Here is a 15,423-nt window from a genome sequence, read left to right as displayed (position 1 = left end):
AATATGTACAGTTGAAAAAGTTGTTACTCACACGAGGGGCAGGAACATGAAAAAAAAAAACGGATAACCCCTTTAATCTTTCCACCTCTCTGTTGCAAAGGCAGAAAGTGAGACAGTGGATGCCCCCACTCCAACTGCCACTGCCTGATTTGAAAAGGTTGTACCACTAATAACTTATTCCCCATCCATAGGATAAGGAATGATGGTTTGGTGGCTGGGGGTCCGACCGCTAGGAGCTCAATGAATACAAAAACGGGATCTATAAGTGCCGCTGAACTGCCCCATGACCTGCAGCGGGCGCTCCATTCACTTCTATAGGACTCCGAGTATTGTGCTCCCGGAAGTCCCATAGAAGTGAATGGAGCGGTAGACGTAGCAAAGAGGCTCATTCCCATGCATGCACCTTGTGTTGTAACCAGGCTAGGATCACATGACCACTGTACGGCACATCATTCCGGCAGTGCTGCCCCGGTAAGCAATTTTTTATATGTAGCAATGTAAAAGGTATTACTCTGCACAAAGGGGATACATGGAGTAAAAAAGGGACCTTCTTAGTGGATAATCCCCCAGAGACGCGTTGATCACGGGGGCACCTGCTGTCGAATACATCACCCCGTCTTGAGAAGATCTTGCTGACGTGCAGGCCCTGTGTGTACACATTCTTACTCCATGCCTCCTAATGATCTCATGGTTTCCCTTCCTTCTAGGCATAATCTGAATTCTGTCCAGTTGTTAGTCGACGCCAGGGTTCAGCCTCTAACGTCTAAACATGTGAGTCTTTGTATACATTTCTTCTTGTGGGTCTGGATCCTTCAGCTGCTGATGTGGTGGGTGCCTGCAGTTCATTTTCTCTATTATCCAATATTAAAGGCTATGTCCACTGTCACGACCATTTTTCTGTTGCTCCAATGGATCTAAAATGAAACAAACAGAAAAATCAGATGTAATCTACAGTTTTGTGTCTTCAAGGGTCTGCATAGAAGCTGTATCTCCATAGTAACAGACGACAAACAAACATTGTGTAGTCTGACCCTGCAATCCTACCTCCTGCTAACCTACCAAATGTACGTTAGGTAAAAGGCGGAAAGATGGAAGGGGGCATGGGTCTGACACCATGGAGACTCATAGGAGCTGTAGACACCAAACGGTATGAAATATGTGATGAAGTCTATTATTATTTTTTGTTTTTGTGGATACTTTGGAGCAATAAAGAGAAAATAGGTTTGTAAAGGTGGACATATGCTTTAAATCCTAATATTGGGAACGCTGCGGTTCTGTCCCCGTAAAGAATATGATCTCGGTGACTCCATTCCTTTCAGACTTCACAGGTTAATACATTTCTGGTCTGTGGTTTGTGAGACTTTTTTTTTTTGTCTCTGTCCATGGTCTGCGACCTCTCAGCTGTGTTGAACCTACAACTCCTAGCGTGGAGCTGAGGAGGTATGGTGAATTAAAGGGCATCTGTCAGCAGATTTGCACCTATGACACTGGCTGACCTGTTACATGTGCGCTTGGCAGATGAAGACATCCGTGTTGGTCCCATGTTCATATGTGCCTGCATTACTGAGAAAAACAAAGTTTTAATATATGCAAATGAGCCTCTAGGAGCAACGGGGGCGTTGCCGTTACACCTAAAGGCTCTGCTCTCTCTGCACCTGCCCCTCCCTCTGCATTTTGATTGACAGGGCCGGATGGTGTGATGTTTTCATTACCTGGTCCTGATAATCAACGTGCAGAGGATGCAGCAGTTGCAGAGAGAGCAGAGCCTCTAGGTGTAATGTTAAAGCCCCCGTTGCTCCTAGAGGATCATTTGCATATAATAAAAAAAAAAATTCTCAGCAATGCGGCCACATATGAACATGGGACCAACACAGATGTCTTCAGCTGCCAAGTGCACATGTAACAGGTCAGCCGGTGTCATAGGTACAAATCTGCTGACAGATGCCCTTTAACCACTTTGAATGCTGGGAGTTGTAGTTTTACCATAGCTGGGCAGCCACAAGTTGCAGACCACTGACCTATGAGTTTTTTTTACTTGTTAGTACATCACTGTAAATGCTAGGAGTTGTAGTAGCATCATAGCTGGGCAGCCACAAGTTTCAGACTGTTGACCTGCATTGGTCTTTTATTTTGGAGTTGACCACCATGATGAAACCAGTGGCCTTTGGTGACCTGCCGTCTGTCTTTTGCTCTGTGTCCTCAGGTTGTGGCACATTCCTCCCATCACTGCGCAGTCTGCATGCAGTTTGTCCGGAAGGAGAACCTGCTGTACCTCGCCTGTCAGCATCAGTTTTGCCGCAGCTGTTGGGAGCAGCACTGCACAGTCCTAGTGAAAGATGGAGTCGGCGTCGGTGAGATCATCACCTAAGACATCTTGTGCTTCTTTCTTGGAACAATTCGTCCTTACTTTTCCCCTCTCTCTTCTTAAGGTATCTCCTGCATGGCCCAGGAATGCCTGCTCCGAACACCAGAAGACTTTGTTTTTCCTTTACTGCCGAACGATGAACTGAAGGACAAATACAGGCGATACCTTTTCAGGGATTATGTAGAGGTATGTTGCTTGAATATGGGGGAACAGAACGCCTCTTGTCACTGGCACAGGCTCTATTCTAGCCCCATGCTTTACACTGCAGCTCCGTGCTTAGTCAGTGCATGTTGATGTGGTTTTCCTTGCAGTGCGGATGAAAGGAATATAAACTCATAAAATTATCATTGGAAGGATTCTGTAGGCAATGCTCCAGCTCTGGGGACAGGCGGCCATCTTTCCCTGGTAGTGGGCAGAAGCACTGTTGCCATATAGAACTTCTGCATGTGAATAGGCTTGTGCTGCAGTTCCCCTCGCAGCTCAGGAGACTGTGCTAAACTGGGGCATCTTCATCTTCAGGATTGCGGGGGTCAGAGGTCGGACCCCACTGATTTTAGTCTTATTATAAAGGACGTTTAAATCAGGTCCTGCTTCTTACTGTTGGCTTGTATGAATGATGTCTCTTCAGAAGGCCTTTTTCCGGTTTGGTCTTGCAGCTCTCCCGATAATTGTGTCGCTTCATGATGAAATATTGAGGTGAGGTGTGATTTCTATTATCTTTCTCCCCCAGAGCCACTATCAGCTGCAGCTCTGCCCCGGTGCTGACTGCCCAATGGTCATACAGGTTCAGGAGCCAAAGGCTCGTCGAGTGCAGTGCAATAGGTGCAGCGAGGTCTTCTGGTAAGTGTTTCTTCAATCCAAATTTTGATGCAATAGGCATCTGGGAAGGGGATTTAAAGATCTGTCGTCCTGTGACCTGTTGGGAGCAGCAACACGTGCACTACAAAGGTTCACCATGTATTTCACCCTTGCTGCTTTGAAAGTGATGAAAATCTGCAAAAGAACAACCATGTCCGCAGCATGCTCACTGTTGAGCCTTATACTGTGCTCCTCTGCAGATTCTACCTGGGCAGATCTTAAAGGGTTCTCCAGGCTTTTAATATTGATTACCTATCATCGGCGGGAGTCTGACACCTGGCACCCCCTGCCGATCAGCTGTACGAAGGGAAGGAGTGCACGTCTTTTCTCTTCCTGCTTACTATAGACATAGCAGCAGGAAGAGAGAAGGAAGATGGCACACGCGCACACTCCCTTCATACAGACCCCCATTGAGGACAGGTCATCAATATTAAAAGCCTGGAGAACCCCATTAAGGTTGAATCTGCAGCAAATCTACCATGTTTAAATTCAGCCTTAAAGGGAGGGGTTGTATGATCTGGAATTTTGAGGTCATATCGCTAGGATATGCCATCAAAGTTAGGTGCTGTAAGCCGCACCCATCTCTAAAACGGGTCACCTAAAGTGAAGGAGAGTGCCATGTGCAGCTTGCTCTCCATTCATTTCTATGGGATCTCTGGGGGGAAAAAAAAGCAGAGCGAGTGTGCTTGGCTTTTATCAGATGTCCCTTAGAAATTAATGGAGACCGCTCGAGCGCAGCCACCGCTACATTTGCTTCTGTGGGACTGCCGGAAATGGCCAATCCAACGCTCAGCTATTTTTGGGGCTCCCATAGAAATGAATGGAGGGCAGCTGTGATCCTCTTTGGGGTTTCTGTTCTGGAGATGCCTACCTCTGGGGCCTGCACCTATCTGACATTGGTGGGATATCCTAACGATATACCGCCAACCTCTCAGATGAGACACGTAGTAGATTTTACTGTGCACAGTTCTCTGTTTTGCAGTCTCTTGGCAAACCTTGCACAGATATCCTCTTTATTACCAAAATATGGAATCTTAATGCATTCTGTCCTCACTAGATCATTCAGCATGGGCATGAAATATCCAGCAATAAGCCCTTCTGACCCAAATGGGTTAATGTTTCAGGAAAAAGTCAGAAGACTTGCATCCTCTGCCAGGGCTATTTTTATAAGGCCGCTGGCTACACCATGTTCTATAAAAGCCCTGTCATTTAGTTTGACCCTTCTCGCTCTGCGTTGACTTTCCTCCCACTCTGCAGATGTAAAGATCCTCTTCATATATATTTGTTTCCACTTTTTTTAAGCACCATATCTGCTGTTGTCCTCCTTACTAATTTCTCTGCATATTATTTTATATCAGCTTCCGGTGCCGCCAAATGTACCATGCTCCCACAGACTGCGCCACTATCCGGAAGTGGCTGACGAAATGTGCAGACGACTCTGAAACGGCAAACTACATCAGTGCTCACACTAAAGATGTAAGATGTAAAATGTGGATGAAAACCTTTAGTGGAAAGGGCAGAACTTGGGGTTTTCAGGTTTAATTGTCCTGAAGTGAAAGGTTCTGCTCCTTTTTTTTTGATCAGGTTTGTGTTTCAGTTCTGCACAATTTTTAAGATCTCTGCTTGCTGAAAAATATTTCTATTTATGGAAGCAAGCAGAGATTGGCAGCAGTGTATAGTATATTAGAAAGTTGCAGGACTTATTACAATTACAGGGGTTGTAAAGGTTTTGCAGAAATAGTGCCACACCTGTCCACAGGTTGTGTGAGATATTGTAGCTCTGCTCCACTGAAGTGAATGGAGCCGGGCAACAGTATTAGACACGGCCTTCGGATGGGTTTGTTGGCGGTTTTGGAAGAATGCAGCTTTTTTTTTTTTTTTTTTTTCTAATCCTGAGCAACCCCTCTCAGCTTTCCTTGTTTATGTGCTCAGAAAAGGAAAGACTGTCAATCAAGATTGAATGCTCTATGATCTCAAATGGCTGTGATGGCTAACCTCCGGCGCTCAGCTGTGGTAAGACTACAACTCCCAAGATGCACGCTTGCGTGGCTGTTTTCAGAACTCCACAGAAATGAAGGGAGCATGCTGTCAGTCGTAGTTTCACCATACCTAAGGTGATGGAGATTAGCTATCACGGTCATAGGGTGTTGTCGGGAGTGGCAGTTGAGCGTGCACGCTGCCACTCCATGCAGCTGTGTGGGAGGTATAGTAACGGCCAAGTGCATTTCCAACTCCCATAGACTCGAATGGAGGGGTGAGCATGCATGTCATTTCATAGTCCTCCATTGTCTTCATGCTGGTGCAGAGAGTTGGTACATGGAGTACCCTTTTTTCAGTGATCCGTGGGGTTCCCACACATGAATCGTAAATAGGTGACAAATGTTATCTCCTGGAATATAGGATTATTCTCATCTCGTGAAATGATGACTTATCACTAGGCTATGCTATAACATTTTATGATCAGTCTGGGTCAACCTCTGAAACCTCCATCCATCCTGAGCATGAAAGGACCACAGTGCAAAGTCAGCGCTGCAGCCCCTTTGCCATTCTTTTCCTGCACACGGGGCTCCTGCCCGTGCAGCTGTTCTCTGTTCACTTGAATGAAGCTGTGCTGCAGATCCCCTGCTCAGTCGATGGCCGGGTGCCATTGTGCAGAGAGACTGTGAAAGGGCTGGAGCATTGAATTTGCACTGCAGTCCTTTTATTCTCGGGATCTGTGGGTGCCTCAGGCTGATCATAATGTAATGAGCATATCCCAGCGATAGGCTGAGATGGGAATAACTATGTCAGGTAAATGACAAGTTATGCAAATTCTACCCACAAATCTGTCGGGGAACCCTCCCCTCCCATCTGTAACATGCTGTCCACGGAAAGGGAGCGTGTTCAGCATCGACCCTGTAGCTGGCTTGAAGCGCGATGTTGCTTTCAAAGCCTGGCATTTCCAGCAGCTGTTTGCTGTGTCAGAGCTGCCGGTCAGTGATCCAGCTTCACGTCAGCGGTATAGCGGGCTCGTATTCAGGTTCACTGTGTTGTAGCACATCACATACTAGAAAATCTCACCCGCTTTCTTCATAAACTCATTTGTTCACATTACAACAACTACAGATGGTTATCATAAAGTTTTAACTCAACTGATTGCGCATTATATTCCGTTAGGTGGAAGGGGCAAGTGGCACCGCTTATCTCCACTTACTGTGAACTCTATTTTATTTTTTAGTGTCCCAAGTGCAATATCTGTATTGAAAAGAATGGAGGTTGCAACCACATGGTAAGTAATGGGAAGAAGAAAGTGTCTGTCTACATGATGATCACTGTCCAGTAACTTGTCTTTAAAGGGCTATTCCATCTCATGAAGTATCGTATATCGCTAGGATATGGCATCACTTTATGGTCAGTGGGAGGCTAACCTCTTGGACCTCCACAATCCTGAGGGGTTGCAGAGCTGGTTTAGTGCGGCAACCTTTTTACAGTCTTTCCCTGCACAGTGGGGGCTCCCAGCCACACGTCATTGCAGGGCCACTCATTAGAATGGAGCCGTTCTGCAATTTCCCCCTGAACAGTGCATGGCTTGGGTACTGCTCAAGCTCTCCAGCACTGCAGCCCCTTCATTTTCAGGAACTTTGAGGTCCCAGAGGTCATATCCCCTCAGAACATAAATTGATTGCATATCCTAGCTATATGCCATAATTTTATTAGATAGGAATACCCCTTTAACATGACTCTTAGACACATTGGGGGTCCCATGTTTTGTCAGATCCTACTACAAAGGGAAGGAGAATGGCTGGCGGTGCAAGGCTAGACAGTAATGGAGAGTGCGGCTTCTCCACACCTTTTGTGGCTGTGTCTTCAAGGCCACCGAAAGGTCACAGGACTCCTGTTCTGACGATAGGTGGGGGTTTCATTTAAGCGATGTTCAAGGGACCCTTCAAGCATCATACGTTCCTGTCCGAGTATATTTTTGGACCTCGTGTAACACTGTGCTTTATTTCTTACAGCAATGTTCGAAGTGCAAGCATGGTAAGTATCTTCGGTTTATATATCGGGTATTATATTTGTGTAGGTTTCATGACACACGTTCCTTATATGAAGCCAGTAAATAAAGTAACTCTGTTGTAGTCAGAGCCACCATTACAGCATACCAGCGATCCTTTCCAGCTGTTGCAAAACTACAACTCTCAGCATGCACAGAGAGCCACAGGATGAAATATATTTACGGTCAGGAAATAACATATGACGTGTCCGTTCTCAGACTTCTGCTGGATGTGCCTTGGTGACTGGAAAACACATGGTAGCGAATATTACGAGTGCAGCCGATATAAAGAGAACCCCGATATCGTAAACCAGAGTCAGCAGGCTCAGGCACGAGAGGCCCTCAAGAAATACCTCTTCTACTTCGAGAGGGTAAGTAAGCATCAGCAAGAAACAGACATTGGCCAATGAGATGATATATTCAACCGTATAGACAACCCTCATCATCCTCCTCATTTTACTGTCCGGCAGTGGGAAAATCATAATAAGAGCCTGCAGTTGGAAGCTCAAACCTACCAGCAAATTCAGGAGAAGATCCAGGAACGGGTAATGAACAACCTTGGCACCTGGATTGATTGGCAGTACCTGCAAAATGCTGCAAAGCTGCTGGCAAAGGTGAGACATTCCAGCATAAATAATGTCTGCAGCCACGCAGGTCCCGGCATCATCCAGTGATTATGCTTAATATTTTGGCTGGGGACATGTCTGCTTTTGGATCTTTACAGTTTCTATTCTTGAGCCTCCATTTTCTCTCCTGCTTGCCCCCCTCTTCTCCCACAGATACATTTTAAGGGGTACTCCCATCTTATAAATTGATGGCATGTTGCTAGGATATGCCATCACTTAATGATGGTGTGGGGGGGGGGGGGGGGGGGGGGGGTCTGACCTCTGGGTCACCACAGAGATCCTAATAATGAAAGGGCCACAGGGCTGGTGTAGTCCTGCAGACGCTTCTCTGTTTTCCCGTGCCACCGGAGAACTGCTGTACAGGGGAAACTTAGAAGAGAACGCTTCATTAAATCAGAGCTGCGGCCCCTTTATTTTCAGGATTGATGGAGAAACGCCCCTTTAGCTGGTATCACACAGGGCTTTTTGGTGTTTTTTTTTGGGGGGGGGGGGGGTTATGAACGACGACAAAAAACTTGGACCAAATGTTAATTGCAACATTTGACCCGCAAAAAACGGATCCGCAAAAAATACAGATGACTTCTGTGTGCATTTTGTATTTTGCGGAACGGAACAGCCGGCCCCTAATAGAACAGTCCTATCCTTGTCTGTAATGCGGACAATAATAGGACATGTTCTATTTTTCTGCGGAACGGAAATACGGACATACGGAAACGGAATGCACACGGAGTACCTTCCTTTTTTTCTTTTTTTTTTGCGGACCCATTAAAATGAATGAAAAAAAAACGGAACGGACACGGAAAGAAAATACGTTCGTGTGCATGAGGCCTAATTCTTAAAGGGCTTCTGTCACCCCACAAGTCATTTTTTTAAAAATTTTTTTGGATAGTTGCATTCCTTATAGCGCGATATAGGAGAATATAATCTTGTCACTTACTTTCATGCGGCCGTTTCTTTAGAAAACGAAGTTTTATAATATGTAAATCCGGTCTCTACCAGCAAGTAGGGCGTCTACTTGCTGGTAGCCGCAGCAGAAAACCGCCCCCTCGCCGTGTTGATTGACAGGGCCAGCCGTGATCTCCTCCTCCGGCCGGCCCTGTCAGTATTTCAAAAATCGCGCGCCTCTGTTCATTCGGCGCAGGCGCTCTGAGATGAGGAGGCTCGTCTCCTCAGAAGTTCCCTCAGTGCGCCTGCGCCGATGACGTCTTCTCTTTCGGTGATGTCATCGGCGCAGGCGCACTGAGGGAGTGCTGAGGAGACGAGCCTCCTCATCTCAGAGCGCCTGCGCCGAATGAACAGAGGCGCGCGATTTTTGAAATCCTGACAGGGCCGGCCGGAGGAGGAGATCGCGGCTGGCCCTGTCAATCAACACGGCGAGGGGGCGGTTTTCTGCTGCGGCTACCAGCAAGTAGACGCCCTACTTGCTGGTAGAGACCGGATTTACATATTATAAAACTTCGTTTTCTAAAGAAACGGCCGCATGAAAGTAAGTGACAAGATTATATTCTCCTACATCGCACTATAAGGAATGTAACTATCCAAAAAAAAAAAAAAAAAAAAAGACTTTTGTGGGGTGACAGAAGCCCTTTAAAATTCACCCAGGACCCTGCATAATGGGTAGCTCACCTTCTGCATGTGCATTGAAAGATTTCCTATACAGATTCCTGGGCAAATCATAGCCAGCACTACCTGGGACCTGTATAAATCTGAGCAGCCAGGCTGCAGGAGAGGCTTTACGATGAGTCCATATTCACCAGTAATTGATGCCCTGGCCTATACTGATGAAGGATACTGGTAAATTCTGTATAATTCATTAGAATCTGCTGGTGATGCCGTTCTCTCTTTCCTCCATCTTCAGTGCCGATACACTCTGCAATATACATATCCCTATGCTTACTACATGGAGTCCGGCCCGCGTAAGAAGCTGGTGAGTTCCACAAGCGTCGTCTCATCTATAGCATGTTTATGACGTATTTATTGCTGTCATCTGACACCTGCGATTCCTTGTAGTTTGAGTATCAGCAGGCCCAGCTAGAGGCCGAGATTGAGAACCTTTCCTGGAAGGTAGAACGAGCCGACAGCTATGACAGGGGGGTGAGTACTGGCATGTGTGTCTCAAGCTTCTTCTCGTGTCATGGTTTGTGACTTCCTCGTGGGGATTTCTGAAGTTCTAGGAACATTGGGGGAGATTTATAAAGACTGGCGCTTTCTGCACCTGTCTATCTCCCCACGCTGCCAGAGGATGCGCCTAAGTTATGATGAGACGTATGCCTCCTACAGTCCGTGCGGCTAACCAGAAATCTACAACCGCTCAGAGCTGCCATAGATTTCATTTACGACTTAATTTACTCCAGAAAACGGGCGGAAATCAAGATAAATTTGCTGCTGTGATTGACACACCCGTGCTACCCTTGACACACCCTCTTTTAGAAAAGTGGCAATGACCACGAAAAAGGCAAGATGCTACAATTTACTTTTTTTTTTAAAGTTGCTCCTGTGACTTTTTAACGCTACTTTTCAGGTGTAAAGGGAATGATAAATCTCCCCCGTTGTTTTAGAACTTTAGAACATTGTGCAACCTCCCCTCTAAACCTCATGGAGTTGGAGAACCTCCCACCAGGTTTACCCCTATGAACTGTTCCCCCAGGGCTGTGGCAAGTGTAAACCCCTTTCTAAACTCATGGCTATGTAAACGGCGTACAACAATCAAGATTTTGTAATGTGTTTAGATCTTTCTTTGGGTTTGAGCTTAACTTTTGTGATCGAAATAGCCTACATCACCTAAAATAAACTGCCTGTAACCACCACTAGAGGGAGCTTAATACATACTACTTGTACACATTATGCAATATTTCCATAGGCTCCACCTAGTGGTGACTGCAGGCGGACCGAATTTACACTTTTTTTATAGGGAGCCGATCATTAGGTTTATCCCTGTGAGCTGCTCCCACCACGCTGTAGATAATGTAAATCCCTTTCTACACTTAAGGTTATGTGTCCAGAGTACAACTGGGTGGAACAAACTGGTGCTTCAAGGGCTGTGGCTGGCCTCTTGCTGCACCAGTAAGCTTATTTGCACATCATTTAAAATTCCAGTTTTTTCATCAGTCGGGCAACGTACTGTCATAATCAGGGTATCGTTTTAATTAGCATGATCAACCCCACCAGGCTGTACGTCTGGATTAATAGGGTTGATCATGCTGACAGATGCTCTTGAAATACATTTGGAAAGGGGTGTAGAAGGGGCCATCAGGGTCAGTCATTCAAAGATGGGGCAGGCTACAGTTCAGTCATCTGGACATTTGGAAGTCCTGCACACGCCCACTGGACACCTCAGCCCTAATTATCATACCCTGCCGATGTTTTATATATTTTCTGAGGTTTGCAGTTGTCCTCTAGAGCAGGGCTTGACAAATTTCCTTGGAATCTAGGAGCCAGCTAAAAAAGTTAGGAGCCAGGCGGAGCCGCGTCATAAAATCTATATTGCGATATAATTTTAAGCATGTATATCGCAATATATCGTTTTCTATATTTGGGGGGGGGGGGGGGGGTGTTCAAACTTTTTTTTTTTTTTTTACTTTATTTAATAACTATTAGCCTCCTTAAGGGCTAGAACCCTTGTCATATTCACCCTAATAGAGCTCTATTAGGGTGAATAGGACTTTACACTCTCCCTGCTGTCCTGTGCTTTGTGCACACAACAGCAGGGAGCTGACCATGGCAGCCAGCCTCTGATCAGCCCCCCTCCAGCCTCTGATCAGCCCCCCTCCAGCCTCTGATCAGCCCCCCTCCAGCCTCTGATCAGCCCCCCTCCAGCCTCTGATCAGCCCCCCTCCAGCCTCCCTCTGATCAGCCCCCCTCCAGCCTCCCTCTGATCAGCCCCCCTCCAGCCTCCCTCTGATCAGCCCCCCTCCAGCCTCCCTCTGATCAGCCCCCCTCCAGCCTCCCTCTGATCAGCCCCCCTCCAGCCTCCCTCTGATCAGCGCCCCTCCAGCCTCCCTCTGATCAGCGCCCCTCCAGCCTCCCTCTGATCAGCGCCCCTCCAGCCTCCCTCTGATCAGCGCCCCTCCAGCCTCCCTCTGATCAGCGCCCCTCCAGCCTCCCTCTGATCAGCGCCCCTCCAGCCTCCCTCTGATCAGCGCCCCTCCAGCCTCCCTCTTATCAGCCCCTCCAGCCTCCCTCTTATCAGCCCCCTCTGGTAACAAACCCACCCTGCCTCCCTCCCCAGTATTAATAATTGGTGGCAGTGGCCACAGGGTCCCCCTCCTCCTCCTCCCCCCATCATTGGTGGCACTGGCAGTGGGCAGTTCCGATCGGAGTCCCAGCAGTGTAATGCTGGGGCTCCGATCGGTTACCATGGCAGCCAGGAGTCACGCTACTGAAGTCCTGGCTGCGATGGTATGTTAGTGAGCAGCATTATACTCACGTGCGCCGTGATCGCCGGGAGCTCCTTCTTCTCATAGGTCTGTGCGGCGCATTGCTAATGCTATAAGCATAGCAATGAGCCGCACAGACAGAAGAAAGAGCGCCCGGCGGCCACGGCGCACATGAGTATAATGCTGCTCACTAACATACCATCGCAGCCAGGACTTCAGTAGCGTGACTTCTGGCTGCCATGGTAACCGATCGGAGCCCCCATTACACTGCTGGGACTCCGATCGGAACTGCCCACTGCCACCAATGCAGAGAGTCGAGACTGAAGAACCCGGCCCCCGACCTCTGACAGGACGCTGTGATCCGCGCGAATAACCCCTCAACTGAGGGGTTAATCGCGCGGATCACAGCGTGCAGTCATAGGGGCCGGGATATGGCCGGCACATTCATTGGTGGCGCAGTGGCCACAGTCCCTCCCCTCCTCCTCCTACCCTGTTCTTAGTGGCCAGCGGCAGCCGCGCACAGTGGGGAGGGAGGGACTCCTCTCCTCCACTGTGCCGCTCAGGAAACCATGGTGCGCGCCGAGAGCGCATCTTTGAAAACGGGCTGACAAATACCCAAGCGCCAGGACCAAATTCCTGGTCGCCATGGCGACCTGGCGCCCGGGATTTGTCGAGCCCTGCTCTAGAGACAGTCATACGTTTAGAAAGGAGTTTTAATTTAAAATATATCAGTAGATAATTTTGGGCATACGTAGTCAAGGGTGTGGGCATTTAAGGCTCCATTCACACGTCCGAAGTGTGTTTTTCAGATCCACGGATCTGCAAAACACTGACATCGGCAATGTGCGTTCCGCATTTTGCAAACCGGACATCGCCGGCACTAATAGAATATGCCTATTGCCTATTCTTGTCTGCAATTGTGGACAAGAATAGGACATGTTCTATTTTTTTTTTTCGGGAACGGAAATGCGGACCTGGAAGTGCGGGTCCGCAATTCCGGACGTGTAAATGGAGCATAATGGGGTTGTATACGATTAAAAAAAAAAAAAATGGCTGCTTTGTTCAAAAAAACAGCACCACGCCCGCCTGTGGGTTGCATCTGGTATTGCAGTTTAGCCTCCTGCAGTTCAGTGTAGCTGAGCTGTAACACCAGATACAACTAGCGGACCGGTATGGCGCCATTAATAGCAGAAAACGGCCGTGTTTTTCTAATGCCCCTTTAAGTCTGCTCAGTGACTGATGAGAACGTGCCTCTCCTCCCTCAGGACCTGGAGAATCAGATGCATATAGCCGAGCAGCGTAGAAGAACTTTGTTAAAGGACTTTCACGACACATAAACGGCCGGCGCATTCTCCCCGGGAAAGTGAGCGCATGTTAGAGCGTGAGGAGGAACGGATGCTGCAAAGAACCGCGGTAGCTGCGAGGAATGTGAAGAAAACCAGAGAACCCACTTTTCTTACCCTGCTCATTGATTTTGGAACGTGATCCGTTTGTATTTTTTCTTCCCCTTTCCGTATAATTTTTTTTAAAGTCCCGAGCGCCTTCCTTTCCCTGAGTAGATGCTGTAAGCGGCGCTCCGTTCCAGACACTGCTCTTCTCTGTTTTTTTTTTCTTCCCTCCTTCCTTTTTCCCTATTTAACCCTTCCAGCGCTCCACCAGCCTGCAGAGAATTGCTCTTGCAGTGAAAGGGTCAATCTTCAGTTTTTTATTTTTTTGTTTTTGTTTTCTTCTTCCTCTTTCCTTTGTTCCGGATGGCAAGTGTTGGAAAAGTAGTTCAATTTTTTGAATGGCTGTTAATAGAGTTAGATTATTATGCAAACTGTCATTTTGAACTGTTGTAAAATTATACATAAAAAAAATAGAATTACAAAAAAAACACAATTTTTAAAAACATTTAACCTGCAGGAGTTTTTTTTTTTTTTTTTTTTTTTTTTTTTTCCTTCCCCCGCTCCCGTTTTCATACATGCCCTGCTGCTGTAGCACGGATGGGGATGTGTCTGGGCCACAGCCATCTTAATAAGGGCCGGAATGGTATACAGGTGAAACTCTGAAAATTAGGATATCGTGCAAAAGTCCATTTATTTCAGTAATGCAGATTAAAAGGAATTGCATTAATGCAGCTTAAAGTTAGAATTTTGTGAAAAAAAGGTTCAATATTCTAGGATCAAAGTGTCACCCTCTAGTCAGCTGATTAATCCGTACCCCCTGAGCAAAGGGGACCTCAAAATTGTGACTTTGGGGTTTCATAAGCTGTAAGCCATAATCATCCAAATTATACCAAATAAAGTGAGATATCTCGCTCTGCCTGTAATGAGTCTCATGTGTTAGCTTCACCTTTTAAGTTGCAATACTGAAATAAATTATCTTTGCACGATATTCAAATTTTTCGAGTTTCAAGTGTATGTAATAGCTGTGTCTCTACAGCAGCACAAATATTTCCTCTCGCTGCCTGTCTGCTACAGTGTGTCAGTGCAGGTTAGACGTATCGCGATGGGGTCCAGCTTAAAGGTAAAGTATTAGGAGATATTGACATGCGTCAGAAACTTCTGCAGCAAATCAGTGGCACATGAGTGGATTTCTACAAGCCTCATTCACAGGAATAGTACAGCCGCAAAGATTTATGCAGCTAATCTGTCAATTCAGCCTTAAAGGGTTTGTTCAGCATCTGGATATTGATGTTCTGTCCACAGAATAGTCCATCAAAATCAGATAGGCAGAAGTCTGACACCGCACACCTCCTCCGGTCAGCTGTGACCCTGTAGCTCCAGCGCCAGCTCTGCCCATTGTGTAGTGGACAGAGCTGGTTACCATTGAAGTAAATGGGAGCAGCGCTGCTGTAACCAGCTCTATCTGCAAGGGACGGAGCAGTGTAGTTCTGGCGCTGAAGCTAGAGGGTGGCAGCTGATTGGTGGGGGTCCCTACCAATCGGATATTGATGACCAATCCTGAAGATAGACCATCAGTATCAACATCCTGGACAACCCCTTTAAGGGTAAACTCGTTGAACAATTTCATCCACTTGCTTTGTACTGCAGATATTACTTGCAAGTTAAGGGTCCATTCACACATCCGTAAGAGTTTTGCGGATTCGCAAAACACGGACACTCGCAATGTGCGTTCCACATTTTGTGGACTGCACATCGCCGGCACACTCATAGTAAATGCCTT

The 15,423-nt window shown here is 47.0% G+C and overlaps 1 protein-coding gene across 1 annotated transcript in view; it reads left to right on the top strand.

Moving 5' to 3' along the window:
* The window catches only part of ARIH2 (ariadne RBR E3 ubiquitin protein ligase 2), a 29,339-nt gene extending 15,191 nt beyond the window's left edge, over positions 1-14,148 (top strand). Inside the window, exons 4-15 of the mRNA XM_040407642.1 lie at positions 708-771; positions 2,204-2,351; positions 2,430-2,551; positions 3,096-3,205; positions 4,582-4,699; positions 6,441-6,491; positions 7,219-7,240; positions 7,473-7,624; positions 7,724-7,867; positions 9,738-9,806; positions 9,890-9,973; positions 13,521-14,148. Coding sequence (XP_040263576.1) covers positions 708-771; positions 2,204-2,351; positions 2,430-2,551; positions 3,096-3,205; positions 4,582-4,699; positions 6,441-6,491; positions 7,219-7,240; positions 7,473-7,624; positions 7,724-7,867; positions 9,738-9,806; positions 9,890-9,973; positions 13,521-13,592 — 1,156 coding nt within the window. The 3' untranslated portion in view covers positions 13,593-14,148. The remainder of the gene's footprint in view (positions 1-707; positions 772-2,203; positions 2,352-2,429; positions 2,552-3,095; positions 3,206-4,581; positions 4,700-6,440; positions 6,492-7,218; positions 7,241-7,472; positions 7,625-7,723; positions 7,868-9,737; positions 9,807-9,889; positions 9,974-13,520) is intronic.
* The last annotated feature ends 1,275 nt before the right edge of the window (positions 14,149-15,423 follow it).

Source organism: Bufo bufo, chromosome 9 (genome assembly GCF_905171765.1).
Source record: "Bufo bufo chromosome 9, aBufBuf1.1, whole genome shotgun sequence".
Lineage (NCBI taxonomy): Eukaryota > Metazoa > Chordata > Amphibia > Anura > Bufonidae > Bufo > Bufo bufo.
Note: the sequence above shows the minus strand (reverse complement) of the source record. Positions and strands in the feature narration are given on the sequence as shown.